Raw genomic sequence first — 24,959 nt, forward strand, 5'->3', positions numbered from 1 at the left:
AACAATCTAGGGTTTTCAAGAGCAATGGAAGTATTATAAGGTCACAAGTTTACAGTCTCCATGTGGATAAGAATTTCCATTTTGGGGCTTTTTCCTGACATATATATATATATATATATATATATATATATATATATATATATATATATATATATATATATATATATATATATATATATATATATATTTCAAATCCCAAAGAAACCAGACTGCTCCAGTAACAAATATGTGGCATGACTGACTTTTGTTTGAAAATTGTTCCTCCAATCCAACCCCCACACATATCAGCAGTGTTGTTCAAAATAGTTCTGTATTCCAAGTCCAGCAGGAACGTCGATCTTGTTTTGGATTTTATCACATTTGCGCACTCCGTAGTTTACAGAACGCCTTTATTTATCTGTCCCCAAGTCAATGCCATTAAAAGATTCGACTGTTAGAAAAACATAAGTGACTGCTCAAGTGACTACCTGCTTTGTGTGGCCAGAACCACGAGGAATTTTATACAGGTCAAAGACGGGGTGCAAACGTGAAAAGGCACTGCACGTTCAATGTCGTATTTTCCTCAAAAGGTTAAAATGGTGAAGTGACTTGTGCAAGGATGCATTCGCCACCCCATACGATGCAAGGCTACAAGTGAATGGCTCACGATGCATTCACGTCACCCAGACCCTCTATCAAGCATGTCAAGATGGGGATACACCGAAGGTGCAGCAGACTGCGAATGTGGCCTTGACACCGAGACCATGGAACATCTCTTGAGCTGTGGCATGATGCATGGGATATTTATGCCAAAGGATCTGACAGAGGCTAATGATGTTGTGCTCGAGTGTGCATGCCAAAAAGGCAAACAGTTGAGAGATATGATACGAAATGATGGCCTTGTGTAACCTTCTGCAAAAGCCAGTTTGAATCGTTTCCATATTACACACGCAATGGGTGTGGTGACCGGGAGTATAATGTCAGAGGAAAAAATATTAAAGGTTTTTTTTCCTTTTTCTCTTACGAGAATGGCTCGCATGGGGATTTTTGTTTCTGGTTACCTTCGCATTCTGCGAAAGGTTATGTTTTGGTCGGCGTGTATGTATGTATGTATGTATGTATGTATGTATGTATGTATGTATGTATGTATGTATGTATGTATGTATGTATGAGCCTGGTGTTGGCGCAGTGGTTAGGGCAGTGGCTTGGGATCCAAAAGGTCCTGAGTTCAAGCCCTGTTGGGCCACTGAATTAATACACCAGGGGGTTGACTCAACCTGTCATCCTTCTGAGGTTGGCAAAATGAGTACCAGTGTACTGGGCCGGTGTATACCCCGGTTAGAATAGGTGTACCATATCCCTGTGTCGTAAGAGGCAGCTGTTCATAGCTGTTATATATTATATATTATAATTATATATATATTATATATATATATATATATATATATATATATATATATATATATTATAATTATATATTATTATATCCCTGTGTCGTAAGAGGCGACCAGGGTTGCGTCAGGAAGGGCATCCGGCGTAAAATCTGTGCCAAATCACTATGCGGATCATGATGGATGATCCGCTGTGGCGACCCCGAATGGGAGCAGCCGAAAGAAGAAGAAGAAGATTTATTTATTTATTTGTAATTTTGTGATTCGTATAACTCAAAAAGTATTAAACCGAATTGCATGAAATTTGGTGGGATGATTGGTTATTAGCCAGGAAGCATTCGATTAGATTTTGGGATCGTTCGGGTCAAAGGTCAAGGTCAAGGTCACGAAAAGGTCAAAATCGTCTTTTTACGATAACATGGTCAATTTTTATTCAATTTGCATGCAACTAATGCCAAAATGTTCAGAATTCAACGCCTCATCTTGTGATATGCAATATGACACAATGACAGCCATACTCTTGTTACCGGTTAGGGGTCAAAGGTCAGGGGGGTCACGACCTTGAAAAATATGCGGTTTTTGTCATAACACGGTCAATTCTTGTCCGCTTTACATGAACCCAGCACCAAAATGTACAGAATTTAATGCCCAATCTTGTGACACAATGACGTCATAACACATGTCACCTGTTGGGGTAAAATGTCGGGGGGGGGGGTCACGCCCTTGAAAAATATGTGGTTTTCGGCATAACTCAGTCAATTCTTATTCGATTTGCATGAAACCAGCATCAAACGAGATTACCTTCTCTTGTTGAAACGTTGTATTCACTGAGCTTGCGAGTGAAGACTCGCCAAAACGACGTGAGTTGATTGTTGTTTAGTCCGTAGCCCCCGAAAGTCGGGGGGGGGGGGAGGGTCATGACATTATAGATATGTGGTTTGTGTCATAAGACCATTCATATGAAACCAGTTCCCCACACTCATACCAAGAACAAAAAAAGTAGTGGCGGCGAAGGTATGCGCTCTATGAGTGCCCGTTCTAGTTTGGGGATTTTTCAATGTGTTGGTGGAATCCATGCCTGGTGTTGGCTTAATGGCTAGGGTGGTGGGCTTGGGATCCGAGGATCCTGAATTCAAATCACACTCAGCTGTTGAATTAACACCAGGTGGGGTCGACTCTGCCTGTCATCCTTCTGAGGTCGGCAAAATGAGTGCCAGCTTGCTGGTATCCTGTGTCAGAGTGGCGACCCGTCCAGGATTGCTCTGCACAGAGTATGGTCCAAATGGATGGTAGAATCTGCAGCTCAGCCATTCCATAAGTGATTCGTGTGACATTTGCAGAAATAATGAGCTGTCCTTTCATTAATCCCCGTAGGTGAGCAATTTCATTTCTGCAGGCTTGTAGAATGTTGGGCCCTTTGGATGTAGGCCAAAAATAAATCCGAATGAATCATTCTTCATTGAATGACAGCACTTTGAAGTCAGTGACTCGTGTGACCGCTAGAAACAGAATTTCTGTACACTGCTTCACGTTTTTGCCATTTCGTATAAAACTATCTGACGGACTGGAGTGATATTCAGGGAGGTAATAGCCTGATATATGGCCGAATTTGAGGAAGGGTTATTCGGCAACAATTGCTCACCATCCCTTCACACAAGCAAACTAAATAAGTGACTCGTGTGACAAAGAAATGTGAAGCGTGTGACAGAGTCGAAGGTTTTTTGAAATATTTGTTATGTACGTTATTTCAAGTGGCCAAACTATTTGAAAATTCAGTGAAAACAGTATAAACTCTTATAATGCACAAGAACTTGATGATAGGGAGTAAAATGCTTATATTTGACCCTGATTATCCATTTCCAAGGGTATCGTCGAAATCCTGGACGGCGATCCACCAAAATAGAATTCCTTCACCAGCTTTGATGAATCTGAAATACGTGTTTATTTGTAATAACCTGTCAGCAAAAAGGAACAAAAATAACATCCAACAAATTACTCAGCACATCCTGTAACACCGGCAAACGATGGATTAATTATAAAAAATAACGAAACGAACACACTCTGTAAAAATATAAAGCTCAACAACGAATTCTCAAAACAGACTAGATTACAAATCACCCTTATCGTGGTTGGGGAATGGCAGTGATGGTTCAGAACTTCGGACGAGCAGCCTGACTGCGCCGGAAAACTTGAAATTTGGCCTCAATGTCATCAAGGTCATTCACAGTGAATGGATCATGCCCATCGAGTTGCACTGGACCGGCAAAGATCCATACTGGGAGGACACACTCTATGTCCTCAGAGCGGGGCCAAGTAAATGTACCCGTGAGTGCATCGCGTTTAAGAAATTTGATTCTGTAATGGCCAACTGCAATTGCTTCGCAGGTGCATGGGTTCAGCACCCTTCCGATGTAATACTTGAGCGGAGCTTCGTAGTACACACAATAGTACGCACCTTCGACCATGCTCGGCTCAGTGGGGGTATTGCATCCTTCCATTGCTTTCATCGGACGAGAGAGAACTTCGGAAGTGTAGACTCTCGTCTCGATTGCTCTTTCTTTATTTTGTACGCAATGGTAGGATGCAATACCTTTGATGGGGCAAGCATGATCGAAGACAGAAGTGAGGCCCAATTCCGCTTCTCGAACTTTGATCATTTCAGTGGTGATGAGACTAACACCAATGGCAGAGTCCTGGACGGCCTTGTAGAAGTCGTTGGCATCATTGATGATCGCGTGCCGGGACTTGATTTTGTTGGTGGTGATTCTTTTCAATGCCCCGCCAATACCGTCTACTGGACCCTTGCCATGGCTTGTGGCGCTAAAGTTCCTGGTGACCTCCAGGCCATGCTTGGCAGAAAGTAACGGAAGGGTGCTGACAATGAATCGGTTTTTAAACTGGCTGGCTGGGCCATCTCTCCAGATTCTTAGATGCTGATAACAAGCCATCGAGCTGGCCCTCAGAATTTCATCGAGAAGCACAACCACGGCTGTCTTATGTTGGAGGTAGTCACTTACGATGACTCGATATGTGACATCCTCACGAAACCAGAGTACCAAAGTGAACAGCGTCACCTGGGCCTGTTCCAGTGAGCAGAATGGGCCTCATCTTGCCCAATACACAAGAAATTCTTGGCAAAGTCCATTTGCAGGACCGCAGTTGTTGATGTCGAATCACGAGCTTCAATTTTGTCCCCTTCATAGCTTTTCACATGCATACGCTTGCTGAAGCAATGTTTGAAGAATTTTGGAGCCATTTCAGAGACATAGCCATGCAACTGTTCAACAGTACCAGATTCTTCAATTTTCTGGAGGCAGACGTTTGTATCCTGCCACTTGAGCCATTTAACGGCTGTGTTCTTCAGGTCCTCATTGTCGTCGGGCAACGGGTATTTGTACTGGAAGCCGCAATTCACATTGTCGCAGGTGCTGAACCAGCATTTGGGGTCAGTTGGTGAAATTAGGCAGGTACTCGGGAAGTTTTTTGAATACGGTGGTATCGAAGGAAAGACTTTGTGCAGAGCGTCGACTGCCTGAATAAAATTCTCATGATAAACGCATACACACACACGTTCATTGGGATTTGAGAATTCAACAGCACATGCGGTGGTCGTAATTATGAAAACTTGCTCAATCCAATACGGACATCAGTGTTCTCCTCCAGGAAGAAAGCATGCACCTCCTTGATATTCATCACCATGTGGCCGCTTCTGGCGTTTTTCTTTGGTAGTTGGCCGTTCGCACAGTCACTACGTCCTTTTTCCCCGGTGCCATTCTGCTGATATCATCGCGGCAATAGAACGTCTGAATGCGGTTGATCGTTCCTTCAGCAAGACGTGTCATACATGTCTTCTTCTCGGGCCATTTCATTTTGATACCAAACTCCTTTGCTTGTCTTTTAACCACAGCCACCTTTTTTCTTGGACTTTTGGGAAGGAGTCCTTTCACTATGTTGGTCGCTCGATGGAGTTGCTGACGTGAACCGCATGCCTTATGACTGAGTGTCCCAACTGGTGTGACTTGTAAGGCCTTACGAGCTCTGGACCTCCTCTGTCGTTCTCGGTCTTTTGCACGTTTACTCTCCAACACAACAGGATCGGTTTTCAGCTTCTGCTTCTCTGCTTTACGATATTTTTGTTCGTACTCGCGATTTTTAGCTTTGTATTCCTCGAATAACTCGGGGTTGTTTCGCAGTCTGCTCCGCCGATTACGTTGTCTTAACGTTGAGCCCTTGACGCCAACCGTGGAGTCATTGCCACCGGGCTTGGAGCCCTTGGCACCAGTCCTGCCCAGAAAAAAGTGAATTCATAGAAAACATCATTCATGGCCTAAAACACGACTAAACAAATGAAAAAAAAATTCAATTAAGGCATTGAACAAAAGCCACAGTTTAATTGTAAATAGTCGAAGTTAATTGCGTGATTCACGTGACGTGACTCGTGTGACATGAAATGACCTGGTGCTCGTATCAATAATAGATCTACATATGAAAGTTCTCACTGGTTCAAATCCAACATATCCATAGATATACCAAAATAAAGGAATGCCAATAAATCCTACTGAAACTCTGAATAATAAACTATTTCACTCACCTGTGTGACTCACGTGACATATGTTTTGTGGGTATTTTCCGAATCGAAATCCAAAAAAAACAAATTCACTCATGGCACAACTGTGATAGACCAACACTGCTGATGTAATGGCTGCCCTGTGGGGCCAGAGACTATGTTGGATGATGCAATAGGCAATGGAAAAATCCCACTATTAAAAAGGCCATCTTTTTACCCCACAATGAACTGAAAAAACTCCAACTTCCACGAGCTGTAAAAACGCTGCCAGTAAACCGATCCTTTTGGAATTTCAAATTTATGACCACCAAGTATTACTCTTTCAAATAATTAAACACTGGTGGCTATTTGTGTTATTCAAACTTTTCTTCGAAATGATGACAGTTACATGGAATGGCTCAATCCTGGTGTTGGCATAGTGGTTAGGGTAGCGGCTTGGGATCCAAAAGGTCCTGAGTTCAAGCCCCGTTGGCCGCTTGAATGAATACACACCAAGAGGTTGACTCAGCCTGTCATCCTTCCGAGGTCGGCGAAGTGAGTACCAGTGTACTGGGCCCGGTGTATGCCCCGGTTAGAATAGGTGTACCATATCCCTGTATCGTAAGAGGCGACCAGGGTTGCGTCAGGAAGGGCATCTGGCGTAAAAAAACCTGTGCCAAATCATTATGCGGATCATAACGGATGATCCGGTGGCGACCCCTAACAGGAGAAGCCGAAAGAAGAATAAGAATAAGAATAAGAATAAGAATAAGAAGACATGGAATGGCTCAGCTGCCGCTTCCACCTCACCAAAGCTGAGTTTTCCAAAACCGGATTCATTGTGTTTTATGCTGCGTCATTCGTCTAAGTGTTGCCGTTTTATCCTGTGCAATATTTCATGTTAATTTGTTTGTCGTTTAGTGCGATTCGATTTGTATTGTCAAGGCCTGAACGGCCTTCTTCAAGTTCTTCCCCGAGATGGAAAGTGTATCGTGCATTTATCCTGGGGATGTTAATGGGTATCTTAGTTGTATTTCCTCAACACTATTCTGTTTCCTCTCCTCCTTTCAAAATAAAAAAAAAAAATCAAAAACAAACAAAAACAACCTTTGTATTTCACTCCATAATGATTCTCATTTCTACTGAATTTCATTCTGCTTCTGGTTCTACATTCCTCCACACTTCTCTCCAAAATGAATCTACATTAAACATAAACGCTTCTTCTTTAAAATAAACTAGATGACCCGTGAACCTGTTAGGTTCCCGTTGTGACAGCGGTTGATAAAACCAGAGAGTTGGTGTCAAAGCCACCCAATGCTCGCCTGTTTATACTGTTGTGGTTGACCAAATTCGCAAACCACCATTCAGGTCCCTTAGGTGAGATATCTCTGTAAGTATATGTGTAGTTAGGCCCAAACCCGTTGTCCAGAGGGAATAAATGTCATTCATGAGGGCTGCGACTCTTCAGGATAGCCGTTTTTCTTTTACTATCTTTATTTTGGACCAGCCGCCATTATTACCACCACCAACCACGTCTCAACAGCCATCACACAACAACCACCAACCACAACGCGGCCATCACAACAACCACCAACCACAACGCCGCTTCACCACAACCGCCACGACCTTTACCGTCACAACTCGCCACCATCGCATCCCCCACCATTCTCGCGCCACTTGTGGGCACCGATGCTGGACTCGTGTAGGGCGCGCACCGAGCAGCGTGTTCAAAAGCCGCCTCATCGCGGACTTTCCGAGAAAAACGGATCAAAAACGACTCACGCCCACTTTTGTTCCGTCCAATCGGTGAGCGAGGGGCGATTTGGCCCCGCCTCCAGGGCGTTGGAGGGCGGTCGCTATATGCAAATTCATGGATCAAAAAGCATTCACGCCCACTTTTCCTCGGGCCAATGGGGAGCGAGGTGAAAGGTCGGAGGCAGAGGGTCAAAGATGAAAGAGCGAAGCCACGGGGCTTATAAAAACGACTGCGTTCGTCAGAAGTTGGCAGTTCGCAGTTGGCAGTTCGCAGTTGGCAGTTCGCAGTTGGCAGATCGCAGTTGGCAGTTCGCAGTTGGGAGCTCGCGGAGCCAGTGAAGAGTTGGGACGAGTCAAGAGAGGAGACGGAGAGGGCGATCGGACGAAGCTGTGGAGAGGCGGCGGCGGCGAAGGCGGTTGAGGGGGTGCTCGCGTCGGATTCGGGGAACTGCGGAGGGAGAGGCCGGCGGCGCGGCCGAGGTCGTGGTGGAGACGCTCGTCGCGGGACCCACGATTTTGTGAAATCCTCCTTTCCCCGAGCATCAGCAACCCCCTCCTGTTTCCCCCCGCGCTGAGATAGTGCGACAAAAGGGGCCCCCTTCCCACCCCCTACCAGACACTGTCCGCGAGGCCAGCGGAGTTGAGGCACCACCGCCACTTCGCGTCTCATCATCAGACGGGTAGGCCCGACACGGTCTCGGCCCCAGGCCCGCCTACCCCCCCCCATCCTGGAGGGTGGTTCTCTTTTCTTTTGCTTTGGGAATATGTGTTGTCGGCGCCGTCTGTGAAGTAAAATTGTATAAGTGTTGCCGTGTGCCCGGTAGTCGGATAGATCTGCATTGTTGCATTTGCTTTTTGTGTAATATTGCATTGTCTTCTTCTTTTACATGTGCTTTTGGTGGAATTGTATATGTGTGCTTTCCGTTCATCGCGAAATAAATGTGCTTATTGTTGAACTGTTTTCCCGCTTCGCTTCGTCATTTCTTTCATTGAATCCCCATCTTGCTTCACGTAAAGGGTTGGTCGTGGGCTAAGACGCCCGATAATTAATCGAACCGTCGAGGCCGACGAATAACACCGCTCGGTTATCCCGATAGTACGGAACGGGTCGCTTAAGTGGCCCGTGTCCGAAGTCGACCTGCGGCGAGGTGCGATCGCCCGGTCTACCCTCCGTGTGGGTACTTAGGTAGGTCGAATTTGGCGAGCAACCCTATCCCACGCGGGGGCCGATTGGCACGATCGCGGTGAGACCGAAAGGTCCACCCGTGACTGGTTCCCGGCGTTAGTCCGAGAGGGTCACGACTGGATTGTCCGTCCGGTGGGCGACGTGCCGCGATTCGAGTTACGTGGCCGTCAGCACGCCGGCGGGCGCGAATCTGCAACAATACATTTATCGTTTTAAAAGACTAGTCTAATAATAATTTTTATAAAGCATTGCAGTGAAGTCTGATCCAAATAATTTTAAAGCAATATATGTATTTGTATATTGTAATCAGTAAAAAATAGTGTGGTAGATAAAAACATTAGAAAGGAAATAACTTGCACCAAAAACTTTAACATTTTCACACTCACGCTGACCCTCACGCCGGGGGTATCGCTATAGCTCTCTGTTCTTCGAACAGGCAAGCTAAAAATCATTTCAAAAAAACAAAAAGATAGCTCCAGCGAAATATACCGCCGAAGATGTTTCCATTGATCAAATTCTCCCGAAGAGGACTTGACTGAATCGGGAATTGATTTTTTAATAATTTTTTTCGTTGCCCGATTTGAACGAAACTTGATATTGCGAGTCAATGTGAAAAAAAACCGGAGAAAAGAAAGTCGAAGAAATTATTGTGAGTAATCTTCTAAACACAATTTTATTCATTAATGAACACTGAAGTATTAGATCAAAATGCCAATGTTTATTTTATGCTTAAAAACAAATTGTTCTTTGTCTATAATAAATGTTTGACATTTTAAAATAAATCATTTCAAGAAAAAAAACGATAGCTCCAGCAAACTATAGCGCTGAGGTTGTTTGCATTGATCAAATTCTCCCAGAGTACTTCACTGAATCGGGAATTGATTTTTTTAATAATTTTTTCGTTGCCCGATTTGAACGAAACTTGACACTGCACATCGCAGGAGAATGGTGAGTAAAGTGGCCCTAAAAATTTTGCGCCATCGTGTACCGTTTTGGCTGTATTTCGGGAACATACATACATACATACATATATATATATATATATATATATATATATATATATATATATATATATATGATGAGGGTTTTAGTAATATACTAGGTGAGCCGTGAACCCATTGGGTTCCCATTGTGACAGCGGTTGATGAAAAAAAACATTTCAAAAAAAAAGAAAAAGAAAAAAGATAGCTCCAGCGAACTATACCGCTGAGGTTGTTTGCATTGATCAAATAACCCTGGAAGAGTACTTGACTGAATCGGGAATAGATTTTTAAATAATTTTTTCGTTGCCCGATTTTAACGAAACTTTATACTACAACCGCAAGAGAATGGTAAGGCGGGCCGAAAATTTTTGCGCTATTGTGTACCATTTTGGCTGTATTTCAGGAACATACTGTTACGGTTGTGGAAATTTGCAATACACCAGAAAGGTCCGCAGGTGAGATATATCGATAAGTTCATGTGTAGTTAGTCCACACCCGTTGTTTAGAGGGAATATGTGTGATTCATTCAATAGCCTGGTGTTGGCGCAGTGGTTAGGGCAGCGGCTTGGGATCCAAAAGGTCCTGAGTTCAAGCCCCGTTGGGCCACTGAATTAATACACCAGGGGGTTGACTCAGCCTGTCATCCTTCCGAGGTCGGCGAAATGAGTACCAGTATACTGGGCCGGTGTATACCCCAGTTAAAATAGGTGTACCATATCCCTGTGTCGTAAGAGGCGACCAGGGTTGCGTCAGGAAGGGCATCCGGCGTAAAACATGTGCCAAATCACTATGCGGATCACACGGATGATCCGCTGTGGCGACCCCTAACGGGAGCAGCCGAAAGAAGAAGAAGAAGATGTGTGATTCATTCGGGCTGCGACGCTTTAGGTGGCCGTTTTTCTTTATCTATCGTTATTTTGAGCCACCATTGCCACAAACTTCCACACAAACAACAACCACCACCAACTACGCCACAACACCCACCACACTCACACCACCCCCACAGCAATCACCACCACCTTCGCCACTTCCTGCACTCAACGCTGTTCTCCACGGACCACGCTACGACCCTTTCTGCATTGGAAAGGGTCCGAGAACGCGGGCGTATGACGCGTGGAGAAGAAAACCAACAACGTCTGTGGGGTTTTCCCGCCTAATTTCCCCGCCTGAATCCCCCCCACCACGCTTGGTGTGAAGGGGAGGGGTGGGGCAGCTCGCTCCCGATTGGTGGGTGTGTGGTGTGACGCGATCAGGGAGGAGGAACGCCCCCTGTCGAAACCTTTCTCGAAACGCCTCAAAGAGGGGTGGAGCCCGAAACGATTGGAGCGAAGGGCGGAGCCTCGCTCCACAAAGGACGGACATGGGTGGGGCGCGCCCTCCGCTCGTCTCTTCTCTTCTCTTATTCACCCCTTGGTGAATGCGTTCCTTCCTCTTGGATATCTCTTTCGTCCTCCCGTATGCTATCTCCTTGTGACGGTTGATCCGCAAACCAACTCGCGTTCCCTTCCTCCTCGTTCGTTCCCGCGCTCGTGGCCGGCGAGGCCTATTGGTGGGAGACGCGGACGGAGGGTGCCGCAGGCGGCCTGAGGTGGACCTGCGAGAGCGGACACGGAGAGTGCCAGAGACGGTTCACCGGCCGCAACAAGGGAGGTTCTTCTTTTCTTTGGGCTTTTGTATGTGTTTGTGGCGCCAGTCCGACAAGTAAAACTGATTAAGTGCTTGTACATTGCTTTAGTCGGTCGTATTACTTTTGCTTCTATTTGCCTGTACATACGTGCATGATTGTTGCTGACTGGAAATACGTGCTTCCGTGTGTCGCGCATTAAATGTGCTTGTCCAATTGTTCCCCCGTTTCGCTTCGTACTTTCCTTTGTTGAATCTCCATCTTGCATCACGTAAGGGATTGGTAGTGGGTGTAGACACCCAATAAATAATCTGAACCGTCGAGGTCGACGATAACTCCGCTCGGTTATCCCTGCAGCACGGAACGAGCCGCTTAAGCGGTTCGTGTCCGGAGTCGACCTGCGGCGTGGTACAACTCCTCGGTACGCTACCCACGCGGGTACTTAGGTATATCGACATTCGGCGATTCACCCTATTTCGCGCGTGTAGAATGCGGACTGGGTTGTGGTGAGGTTAAACCCCCACCCGTGGCTAGCTCCTTGGCGATAGTTCCAAGTGGGTCACGACTGGATTGTCTGTTCCGGTGGGCGACGCGGTCGCCATTCGAGTCAAGCGGCTGATCGCACGCCGGACGGGCCAGAATTCATAACAGTGGTGTTAGCGAGCGGGAAACAAACTCTCTCCTCTCCAGGCTGAATTCACGGGTATCGGACCAGGGGTGTGCGAAGCGACCCCCCGTTCCCCCCCCCCCCAAATTACGAGCAGGAAAAATTTTAATCTCTTACGAGAAATAAGATGGAGTCTCAAGGCGAAAGGGTGCCGGGGGTAGATACGTGTACTAATGTAGAATCCATGGCCCGGGATGGTTCTTTTTATAACTCCACCGCTAATTTTAATCCATGGGGGAGCTCACCCTCATTTATTGAGCACGAACTTTGCCGACAAACGGAGTCGCAAGATGGCAGCGCGGCCGCACTTCAGCGCGGCACGAGGCGTGAGCAGGCGGCTATTTTTAGCGCAACGAATGGGACAACACGAGGCGAGCGCTCCCAACAACTGTTTCAAGCCACGTGGGTATGGCAGGCGAGGCAGGCGGACATCGGCGGGCTTCGGAAACAATTGGAGGAAGAATAGAAAACCGAGCTCGAAAAGAAACAAAAGGAGCACGATTTGGAAGTAAAACAACTAATGGAAAAAATATTAGAGGGGGCAAGGCGGTTCAAAGAACTAGAGGGGAGAGTGAGGGAAATACAGTTGGAAAAGAAAAAATGTGAACACGATTTTGAAATAAAACAATTGAAGGAAGAGATAAGAACATGCAATTAGGAAAGGGAAAGCCTCGAACGGAAGATAAACAGAGGAGAGGGACAGCTGGAGGAAAGGACGGAAGAATTGCTGGAAAAGTCAGAACAGTTCGAAGAACTGCAAGGAGAAATGAGGGAGGAAGGAGAAAGGAAAACAAAGCTAGAAAAGGAAAAACGCAAACAAGATGGGGAATTTGGTGCTACTGGAGCGAGAGGTAAGGACAGGCCAGATTAAAAGAGAAACCCTGGAAAGGGAGATAGAAATGGGAAAGGAACGGCAGGAAAAACTAAAGGAATCCAGTAAGAAAAGGGAGGAATTGAGGAGGGAAGCAGTGGAAAGAAGAGATGAAATGGGGAAAGAAGCATGCAAATTGAGAGGAATCATGGAAAAAAACTTCTGAGATACTGAAACACAAAACCAAAGAGAGAGGATTACAAAACGAACTGAGGATGTTAAGAGAGGAAAGAAAGAGAAAGGAGAATGAAACGTTAAGGAACCACACTGTACAGATCGAACAGCTGGAAGCGAAGGCCAGATTAAAGAATGAGATGCAAGAAAGAGTAATGAAGGAAGAACGAATGAGGCAGGAGAAGGAAATCCGCCAATTGAAGGAAATAACGAGATTGCAGAATGAAGAACAAGAAAGACAGTGAAATAAAGAACACAAAGAACAAGGAATGAGACAGGAGAAAGAAATAACGAGATTGCAGAATGAGGAACAAGAAAGACAGTGGAATAGAAAACTGAAAGAGTATGAACTTGAAATTGAACAACAAAAGGAAAAAAAAATAGGTTGGAGTATGAGGAGAAAGTGAAGGAGCAAGGAATGAAGCAGGAAGGAGAAATCAGTCAATTGAAGGAGACAACGAGATTGGAGAGGGAAGAACGAGAGGAACAGTGGGAGAGAAAACAAAAACTGCACGAATTTGAAATTAACCATTTCGAGGAGAAAGCAGAATTGGCATCCACGGAGATTGAAAAACTCCGGAAAGAGAACGAAGAACTCAAAACGTTTCGAGAGGAGGAACGGCTCAAAAGGAGCCAGGAAATGGAACAGCACAATAAGGTGGGGTGTGTGATATCACCACGAGGAGCAATGTCGGTGGTGCAGGACTTGATAGACACCACTCGTCGGATGAAGGAACAGTTAGGACCTACCCTAATAAAGGAGACACAAACAAGAATGGAAAAGAGGGAAGTAACAGGGACACAAAGAAGGAAGTAGAAGTATTGCCAGAGACACGGGAGATAGACCGAGTCGAGAATGAATTAAATAAAACGAAGGAGGAAACAGAGACGAGGATCCAGGAAGAAACTAATAGACACGAAGAGACAATAGAAATAAAATGTATAGAGACGCGGGAGATAGAAAAAATAGAGGAGAGACTGCATGATAAAGATGGGGTTAAAGGAACAGAACACACACACACACACACACACACACACACACACACACACACACACACACACACACACACACACACACACACACACACACACACACACACACACACACACACACACACACAGTTAGCGAGGCTTAATGGGGGCGAGCTGGCGGACTGTCTCGTGACCCGGTGCAAGCAGCTGGATGGCCTCCTTCGGGAACGAAGGGAGACACTATTCTCCCTTGAAGCTGATCTCGACCAGGTGGGTCGGTTGGGCTCCGCGGAGTTGAGGGGGCGAGTGCTGCGGACGGGTGCACGAGGAGCTTGGGGGGTATAGAGGCCCCGGGACCCCTTGTGGTGGCACTAATCCCCAGCGTGATTGTCCCGGTGTGTGTGGTGCAAGGTGTGAGTGCGCCCCCGTGTGTGAGTGGGGTGGTTATGAGTGAGCCGAGGTGCGGGCCTCCCAGCACGCTGTGTGAGGAAGAAGCACCGCGTGTGACAGACACCCCGTGTGGGAGTGAAACCGCGTGTGTGAGTGGTATGGTGCGCGTGAGTGAAGCACGGTGTGTGAGAGGGATAGCGTGTGTAAGGGCGCTGTATGTGAGGGAGATGACGGTGGGCATGAGCGAACATGCAGCCGAGTCTCCCGGTGTGAATGTAATGGAATGGAGTGTGAGTGTTGTGACACGCAGGTGTGCGTGGGTCGAATGGCGACGGCGACAGATGGACAAGGGCCGGGTAGCGGCCGTAGCTGGATTGGGGACTGCGCCGGGTTTGCCCAGCAGCGTGCGCGAGGCTCGTGCCGTGGTATGCACGAGGCCGCCGCGTGCGCGCTTGCGGGAGTGAAGCCCGGTCCGTAAAGGCCAGCGGTGGATGTTGCCGATCCCGCGGACAGACAAAGGTTATGCTGGATTACGGATTTGGACCAGACGGGTTCTCCACGCGGGCGTGTGTGTGAAACTCTACGTGGCCTGCGCAGTGTGCTCTGTTCGCGTGGGGAGCCCCTCGAACGCGAGGCTTGTTTTTTTTTGATGCGCAGGGTGACGTCATGGCTGCACGTTGGGTTGGAATCTGGCAGGAGGGTGAATCCCTGCCGGACGGACGGTACCATCCAAGAGGGACGAGGTGCGCGAGCAGCTGCCATGACGTCACGCCCAAAGGAGCACGGCTGTGAATTGCCGTGCTGATGCGTAGGTTGCGAGTTGCCGCGCTGGTGCTGCGCAATGTAAAAAAAAAAAAAAACAAGCCTCGCTTCGGATGAACAGGATTCCCTAGGCAAGGGGTGGAAGACCCCCCTGTCCAGGACACAGGATGACAACGAGTTAGGGGGAAGGGTTAGTGTTAGTTAGACTGGCTTCATGGGGCAGGGGTAAGTCCTCATGGGGCCCGTGGAATGGATTAGGTAGAGGGATTGTAGTCAGATTTAGGAGGGGAAATGATTTTAGACGATTCTGGGACAGTGACAGACTGTGGATGTGTAGGGGGGACGTAGCTTAGCTACGTAGTGTTAAAAGGATGTGGTATATTTTAAGGGACGACGTGGGAGCACGAGGTAGTTGAGGGGATTTAGTGAACAGAATGGCAGAGTTCAGTGATGGGTGTGTTGAAAAGTTGTGAGGTGGATACATGATGAGTGAGTGAGGCCAGCAGGTCTGAGTGTATGGAGTGATTGTGGAATGCATGGTGCGATGAGTGATTGGGGGGAGGAGTGATTCCCGCCAAAGGAACCCTGGGGTCAGTATAATGTGAGTTAGGGGGTTAGTCAAATTGACAAAATGGAGGTGGTTTTGTTGTTGGTGGGGAAGTCGGCTCAATACCCGCTTGGAGGGGTGCAGGAGCCCTGTTGACGGGCTGGGAGCGTGGCTGCGAAAGGTGAGTATCGCTGAGTGGGTACCCCGGGCACCAGGCTAGTCGGCTGTGGTAGGCCAAGGGCCCATGGGGGGCCGGGATAGCGTGGTGTGCACGAGTGCACCCACATGATAAAGAACAGTATCCTTTCATCTCCTTTCTCTACAAAGGCTGGAGTGCCCCAAGGCAGTGTTCTGGGACTATTCCTGATCTTCATCAATGATATCTCTCTGTGGAAAATCCTCTTAATTTGCTGACGACTCCATCCTCTGCCGTGACATCCCTCATCATTCAGACAAGCAGGCTACAGTCTTTTCCCTCTCTTGAGACCTTGAATTAAAACATGAATAAAAAAAATCACAAGCTGGTCAAACATTTGGAATACGTCTTCCAATCCTTACAAATCTCACACTCTCACAATCTCTCTCTGAAAGGATCGTCTGGCAAACCCTCTTATCTATTTTCCGAACAATCCTCTTGAGGAAGTACAGTCATTCAATCTCCTTGGTCTCACTATCAACCATGATCTTTCTTGGACAAACCACATTTCAAAGTTGGCCTCCAAAGCCAGCCACCAACTGGACGTCCTCCGTCATATAAAGTGCTTCCCTGGAACACCTGAACTCCTATCCATCTAAAGGCTTTCAGCTGCAGCTTGATGGAGTACTGCTATCCCCTCTGGGCTTCCTCCCCTGCCTCACGCCTGGCTATGCTTGCGCCGTGGAAAGAAAGGCCTTTAAGATTATTGGAATCTCCCACAATGAAGCTGAGTCTATGGGCCTATCACTTCGGCATCACAGATGAGTCAGTGGTCTCTTCAAACCCTGGTTTGACAGCTTAGAAGCGAGTGTACGTACGTACGTACAATAATGGATACAATATATACATATATACAGCCCTCATATATACAGATACAATAATGGCTTAATAAAGAGGAAAGTAAATTGGCACCCCATAGGATGGATGTTGGTTCAAATCTGGCTAAAGGCAACAGTATTAAGGAATTGAATTGATTTTAATCATTCTGTAAACTGTGCCAATGAATGGAGGTGAGCAGTGATCCAAAGGAGAGTTACGATGTCATTATTGAAATGTCAATAAAAAAACAAGCTGGCCCACGACTAAATGACAGGGAACATTTGGTGAGTCATGTACTAGTTGCCTGGTCTGGTTAAAAAGTGGTTCCAGTCCACACTTTGTGGTTGACCATCAATGCCCTTTGTGGTTGACTTTGGTTGACCACCAAAATATTCCCAATGGAAAGGCAGTGCACTTTCCAACCCCATAACGGATTTAAAATAAACAAATAATAGAGGTCTCCTAAACTAGACTGCCCTACAATTTTTGGGTTGCGAACCTTACAATCTAAACTTTTGTTGCGACATGGCACAAGTTTATTATATTCTCCTGAACAATCTAGGTTAAAAAAAAAGATACTATTTATGCAAATCGAATAATCTTCAATTTCTTTTCAAAAATGTAAAATTATTTTCCTGGTTATTTCAGCAAAAGATTGAAGATGACAACTCGAGTGTTTAATTATCATTTTTTACTGTATCTGAAAATCATCAGGCCCCATTTCAAAATAAGCTTTGTACCCGACAAACCTGACCTGGTGTGTACTTTGATTGCAGAAGGCTGAGAGAAGCGAGCTGGACAATATGTACAATGGTAGGGTCGATCACCAGTGTGCGTACGCTCGTGCAGACGTAGCGCCGAGCGAGAGCTCAGGCCTTTGCTGCAGGAAGAACAGTAATGACGTTCGTGTCCGCCTTCGTGTATTTGGATGTGGTGACGCCGCAAATCTTTTTGCCGCTGTGGGGTTGAGATCAGGGTTAAAGTTAGAGGTCAGACATCGCTGCAGGTGCTTCAGCAACTTTGAGGCCTTCTCAACCCTAAATAATCTGCCAAGAAAATTTAGACCAACAAATTGGTTTCATGGATCAGACTGATGGATCAATTGGTCAGTAACAATTAAACAACAATGGTTATTGAGGGTTGAAAGTTAACATTTCTATTGGGAGCAACAGGACAGTTCCAAACTGAGGAGTAATGTGTGGCACATTATCAAAATGTGGGAAAACAGAGTAGGAATATTTCAAATCAAAGTAATGCAGGGACATGTTGAAGTATCAGAAAAGCAGAACCTTAAAGGTCTTGGCACAAACATCACAGCCAAAGGGTCGGTCATTGCTGTGTACATGCCGCTGATGTGAGCGCAGGTTGCAACGACTTGTGAAGTGCTGTCCACATGCCTCACAGCAGTATGTGATATCAGGTTGGACTCCGTGTGTTTGCTTCATGTGCTTCGTGTAACTCTTCTCATACTGGAATTCCCTGTTGCACTGTCCGCATATGAAGAGTGGCCTTCGTATGGGCACAGCTACATCTATTGGAAGAACTGTACAGAGGTCTCCAGGCTGTACTGGCTTGCTCAACTGTTTCCTATGCTCACAATCACTGTGTTCTTCATCATCATCATCGTCATCATCGTCATCATCTGTGTTTGATGAGGATTCACTCTCGCTGCCACTATCGACACCTGACAGCGATTCCATCTTTACATTTCTTCTGTCATGGTGCCGATTATCCAATACTGCATTGGTATCAATCTCAATGTTTACCACTGCACCCTCTGCAGGTGGTCTCACCTGCCGTTGTCCCATCTCCTTGTCTGGTGCTTGTGTTACTTCTGTGTTCAACAATGCCACGTCCTGCAAAACTGGGGCCAAATGGGTTGCAGAATCCATAGGTCCAGCAGAGCATTCAGGTTTGCTGCTACCAGATCCTTCAGCCAAACAGCAAGCCTCACAAAGCGTAATACACTGGAGGAGGTTAGCCGTGGCTTTTAGAGCTGGAAGCTGCTGCAAAACCACAGTTGTGCGTCCGGTGTACACAAATTCCAGAAATGCATGGATGTCTTTCGCAGTCGCTTCATCGATGTTCACCACGCTGTGACCATCGCTGCATGAATCTGAGCCTGGAGTCAACAGGCCTTTGAAGTAAGGGCTGGCAGCAGCTAAAACAACATGATGCGCTAGGAATACATCAGGTCCTGTTTGGATTGTAATATCGCAAAGGAAGCCACAGGAACGCATTCTGTTGAGGCCACGGAGCAATGATACTGCCAAACTCGGTGATTCGATCAGTAGAAGCGCTTCATCAGATGCCATTTTTTGTCCTGTCAAATCCACGTGGCTGCGACAGCGACAAAGTCTCAAGGTAGAATACAGAGAATCATTTTCATTCTCTCATTGCTTCGAACACCTGAAGATCTGCCCATAATTACAACTGATATTAACATGTCCAAGGTGATGTTGTAGATACTCGAAGCGGATGGGGAAATATTGCCAATTAAACCTCCCCCATTTTTATTGTCAACATTATGAATAACTGTCACACCTGCCATCGTCAAGATTGTGAGGAAATCAGTGATAACTCTGATATCTTGGTATTCTGAAGCTATGGTACAGTGAACATCTGCAGGTGTCTTGGTGTTCCAACTCAAACCATTTTCTGGAAAACAAAAAAACAACAACAAAAAAAGCATAGTTTCATCACAGTGAAATCAATCAGAGAACAACATATGGTGAACATGCACTTGATTTCGATTTTATGGTTTCAGAAATGTAGGCTCAGGGAAGAGATAAATGAAAGAGGGCAGCAGGTTCAGACAGATAGATGATCAAAGGGGAAGAAGGAGACAAAGACATTGCACGAAGGTGGTAGAAAGGAAAGGTGTGGGAATGGGGGAGGAGGACAGCAAGAGTAGACAACATGGGAGTATGGGAGAAAGCAAGAGGTTACTATAGGCAACAGTTTTGAAGGAACAGAGGGAGGGGTGCGAGACAACTGACACAGGAAGTTTTTGTTTTTTTTTGAGATATGCAGAGCCAAATGGTGTAACAGGCTGTATCTCAGAAGTGTGGTTTACTTTTCTGCACAAGGTGGAGTCACCTGAAAAATTGTACATTATACGGGTAAGCCGGTGAAGTAATTGATGTAGACCAGGTATAATGTTGGTCCTAAAATGCTGCCTTGTGGGACACCAGCGTCAAAAGGTAGATCTTGAGATAATGTCATCAAGAGCAAACCACTGTTTCCACTCGCAGATAAAAAAAAATCTGATGACCATTGAAGGAAGGAACTGAATACTAATAGCAGACAGCTTTTAAAGTAAGGCTGGGAGCCTGACAGTATTGAAAGTTTGATGGAGGTTCAGAGAGCAGACAGCCGATACCAATGGAACTCTCTCCTTTCCCAGTGGAGATCTGAGTGCCTTAAGGCAGTGCCTTGGGCCCAATTGTGTTCCTCATTCACAAATGGCCTCTCCGATGCTCTGGAGAACACTCTTCCTTTTTTGCAGACTAGTAATATTCCTGCCTCTGGCAGGGGTCAGTGGTTATACCACTTGCACATCAGACTAAAATACACAATTTGGTGTCTGTTTGACTGCTTTTTGACTGTGATATATTTGGTCTTCACTGATCCAATCTCACCCAAACTTGGGATGACTAAGGGTCACATGATGGAGGTTGTAGCGACTTAATTTGCCACCCTTTGCCTTTGGAAAAATCTGTGTTAAGGTGTATATTCATGTTAAGATAGCTAATTGTGACGTTCTTCCAAGGCCGCTTGTAAGAACAAAAGTAATAACAACACTAATGATAATAGCATAATATTAATGTTATTAGAAAACATTATTATTACTAAAAAATATTCCCTCTCCCCAAGGGGGTTTTCCTCCTTGGATGAACGCCGTGTTCACGTGTATAAATAGCTTATCATGGCGAATCGTGGGACAAACCTACCAGAAGTAAAAATATTATAAACCACAAACATGTATGATTACCTTTTTAAACAGTCGCTATTGCTGTTTAACACTAAACTGAAAGAAATCTGGAGGAATCCTGACATTCTTGAGGTATTATATTGTTGCGGAAATGGCCCTTAGGAGGCTATTAAATATAGGATGAGCCCAGATCCCCCATTAAATGCATGTTTAGCCAGGCTGTTCGGTAAAATGGACGTCACATGTGTGTCGGGAGGTGTCACAGGCTTATTTGTTTGTGCAGTGGTGGTGGATCGAGAGATCCTTCTTCTTCCTTCCTCTCTCCGGGCGAGACTCCACCCAGCGCTGAGAGGGGGAGTGGCCAAAAAGAGGAAGTGAAACTAAGGGGAGGAGCCGGTGGGCAGCGAAGGAGACTTGTTGGAGTAGTTCAGTTTGGGGGAACAGTCGGTTTTGAGGCGTGCTCGGGCGTGGAGGCGAGCGTGCGCCGGGAAGGCAAGAGAGAAACGACGGGTGTCGAGTCGCGATCTGCTGGATGAGCAGTCGGGCTTCGAGGTGAGCGTGCGCCGGGAAGGCAAGAGAAACGATGGAGCCTCTGACTGTCCCTACTCACCTCACGGCTCGACGACGTCTTGGAATCCCATGGACCCAGCCTGCCGGAGCCCGGCACCTCGATTTGGCCTTGTCTGGTGAACAGGCCAGGCCTGGACTTGTATGCTGGACCTTGTGAGAGACCAGCTGAAACCCATCGTCGATCTGACGGTCTTGTGCCGTCGACCTTACGTGGGGTCAGAGCGTGCGAAGGCCGCGTGCGGTGCGACAAAGGAGGGTGAGCGCCATTTTGCCACACGGCATGCTCGAGCTTGGGGCGCGAATCCGTGGACATCGGCTTGTTACGAGCGACATTCGTGCTTTTGACACATTCCTCTTGTCCATGAAACATCACCAAGTACTCTGTCTTGTCTGCATGTTGTCGATGTCTTGTCTGCATGTTGTTTAAGGTATATCTCGGTAGGGACCCCCTCGAAACCCGTAATCCGTAGTTAAGAACGGGTTATAGATTAACAAGAATATTGTCGTGAATGTTTTGCTTGTGTTGTGTTCCCCAATAAATCTGGTTGATTCGTATGAAGTTGCCGCTATGGATTAATTTGTGTCGCGTCGAGGAACGATCCGTTCGATTGGTATATAAAACAAAAATGGTTACAGACTGGCAGAAAACGCACGGCATCTGACAAAACCAGTCTGTAACCAGGGTCTATTTCCCCAACTGGTAAGGTCCAGGGGTACGTTGGTATCGCGATTGAAGACGCGTGACCCGAGGCCTGTGCCGAGCCAGCCGGCGTTATAAACCCCGGAGACGGCGGTGGTGAGGGTGGCGCCGAATCTGTAACGTTTGGCTGTCGAGAGTCAGGTGAGAATCCCGCCACCGCTGAATCCTTAACAATATGCTTATTGCGTCCACCACAGACTAACGGACATGAGCCTAGATATGTTGTAATCTATATACCCCATCGAGGATAAGAACATGATCTTTCCTGTCACTCCCTACGGGAGTGGGTGTAGTAGTATAGGCAAACATGGCATGTCGTCTTGCCACCCTCATGGTAAAAAAGTCAAAATAAAATATAAAGTATTTTATACTTTTTCATATTTTGTATGAAAAGGTCAAGGGGTGTGAATACTTTCTGAACACACTGTGGCGATACACTTTTCACACATGAGTATTCAAATGGTGCCAAATGTTTAGAATCGAAGTGCAATCGGTAGTGGATGAACACATTTGCATTTATGACTAAGTGTTGCAACTCCTGCAAACAATCTCCACGTTGAATCAGATGATTATGGGAAATCACTACTGTAAGGATATGTTTGTTTCTGCAGCAGAAATGTGAATTGTTAAATCGAAGTGTGTAGAAACAACCATTCGCCCTGGAAATACGAGCCTTTCATGCATGCGCTGTGCGTGTGTTTTCAGTGACTTGGTTCGGCTCGCCGGGAACTTTTAATCTGCCATTACTTGCACGAAATTTGCGATTCAAATCGACTTTTCAGCATAATTTTCAACATTTAGATGAAAGAGTGGCAATTTCAAGATGGTTTACGAAAATTGTTCTGTTCCTAAATGCGATAAGACTCACGGAAATTACGAGAAATATCTGTGGATGAGAGGTGTCGAGTTCCTCTCATTTTCTGTTAGCAAAACGTGCGATAGCTGTGGATAACTAACACACACACACACACACACACACACACACACACACACACACACACACACACACACACACACACACACACACACACACACACACACACAAAGTAACCACCAAGTGAAGCGGGAATCCTCATGATGAGAGACGTATCCCGTGTCGATGTGAACACAATTTACCTGATTTTACTAAGTCGATTTCACTGACGATCGAATATATATATATATATATATATATATATATATATATATATATATATATATATATATATATATATTAGTGATACCCGTGCACATGTACGGGATAGCAGTAAAACATAGCTGGTAGCAGACGACAGACCGTACACGGGGAATGACAAAAATACGCATTGTGCAAAATGCAAGTGGTACTATGGAACGCCAAGACTTCCCAAACATTGTCGGCATGTCCCCTAAGTGCCACAGCAATTTCATAGGGATCGTGTGACGGCGAGCCGAGTTTTTAGTGTGCAAGCTTGGTATTATATATATATATATATATATATATATATATATATATATATATATATATATATATATATATAAATATATGCAGAAACCGTTCGATCTTATGAAGAGAAATAAGAATAAAAAATCCGTAACTTTTGTTAAGCACGTTTTCCTCCCTCACACGATCCTCACTCGACCCTCACACGATCCTTACACGACCCTCACCCGACCGTCACGCGACCCTCACCCGACGCTCACATGATCCTCACGCGACCCTCACACGAACCTCACACGACCCTCACCCGACCGTCACACGACCCTCACGCGACGCTCACACGAACCTCACCTCAGGTAACCCTCCTGAAGAGGCTCGTGACAAGATGTTTATATATTTATATATTTATATCAAACAAGACTCCCACGTAATCTTCTCCGAAATGGCCGCACACGTCGGCAACGGTCTCCTCGACTCAACGGGGCTCTCGGACACTTTGTATAAGTTATAATAAACTACATTATTATTATTATGATTATTATTATTTATATTATTAACATGTGTTTGCTCTTATTTCTCAACAATCGTCGTTGACGTCTGATATACAAGAATAAATCTGATTTTTTTTTTTAACACGAAACAGTCTCCCAATAATTATCAACGTCCACAATCGAAGTAAGCATTATAAACCGAAACCTTTCAACATATATATATATATATATATATATATATATATATATATATATATATATACATATATTTTATCCGAACAATGATTAATAATAACCTGAAACGAAATACTGAGGTACTGTCGCTAACTATGACGTCATGGCTAACATTCACTGCATAAAAAAACAAGCTCAAATAAGCTAAGATCCTCGTCCTCTTAGTGATGACGTCATAAAAACGAATATGACGTCATTGTGATGTATCAGGTTTGCGATAAATAATAATCTGTGCTAATGTCCGGCTTGATTCCCGCAAACAAAATTCAAACAGCTTGCCTCGTTTCGGAGATAATGGTATAGGCGATTTCCATTAGCAGCGATATTATGACGTCAACTTTTTTTCTCGGAAGAATTTCCAAAATCGGAGATGGTTACTGCCTGCGCGTGGGCTTTCTGCATATACATGGCAAGTTTCACAAAGATCTGATGAAAACTCTGGGCTGTGAAACAAAAAAATGTCAAAAAATAGGAATGACGTCATAAAAATTGATATGACGTCATAGTAATGTATCATATGTGCGGTAATTCATCTCTGATAATGCCCTGTTCGATTCCCACAGACAAAATTCAAAAAGCTTGCCTAGTTTCGGGGATAATTTTTTAGGCGATTTCCATTAGCGGAGATATTTTGATGTCATAACTTTTTTTTCTCGGAGGAATTTTCAAAATCGGAGATGGTTACTGTGTGCGCAGGGTATTTCTACATATATATGCCAAGTTTCAGGAAGTTTCGATGAAAACTGGAGGCTGTGAAACAAAAAAAGTC

The 24,959-nt window shown here is 45.6% G+C and overlaps 1 protein-coding gene across 5 annotated transcripts in view; it reads right to left on the reverse strand.

The window, feature by feature from the left end:
• LOC147013911 (GDNF-inducible zinc finger protein 1-like) overlaps positions 1 to 24,105 on the reverse strand; it is a 40,421-nt gene extending 16,316 nt beyond the window's left edge. The window contains exons 1-4 of one of the 5 annotated variants that reach the window (XM_085851262.1): positions 23,817 to 24,105; positions 18,152 to 19,520; positions 17,617 to 17,819; positions 115 to 5,654 (exon numbers count right to left, since the gene is read on the reverse strand). In XM_085851262.1, coding sequence (XP_085707388.1) covers positions 5,063 to 5,654; positions 17,617 to 17,819; positions 18,152 to 19,177 — 1,821 coding nt within the window. In that variant the 5' untranslated portion in view covers positions 19,178 to 19,520; positions 23,817 to 24,105 and the 3' untranslated portion in view covers positions 115 to 5,062. The other 4 variants (XM_085851257.1, XM_085851258.1, XM_085851260.1 and 1 more) reach the window with 4 other exon arrangements.
• Positions 24,106 to 24,959: the final 854 nt, after the last annotated feature.

The sequence above is a fragment of the Eptatretus burgeri genome, chromosome 13, assembly GCF_056783735.1.
Source record: "Eptatretus burgeri isolate ZD-2024b chromosome 13, Ebu_testis_v1, whole genome shotgun sequence".
Taxonomy (NCBI): domain Eukaryota; kingdom Metazoa; phylum Chordata; class Myxini; order Myxiniformes; family Myxinidae; genus Eptatretus; species Eptatretus burgeri.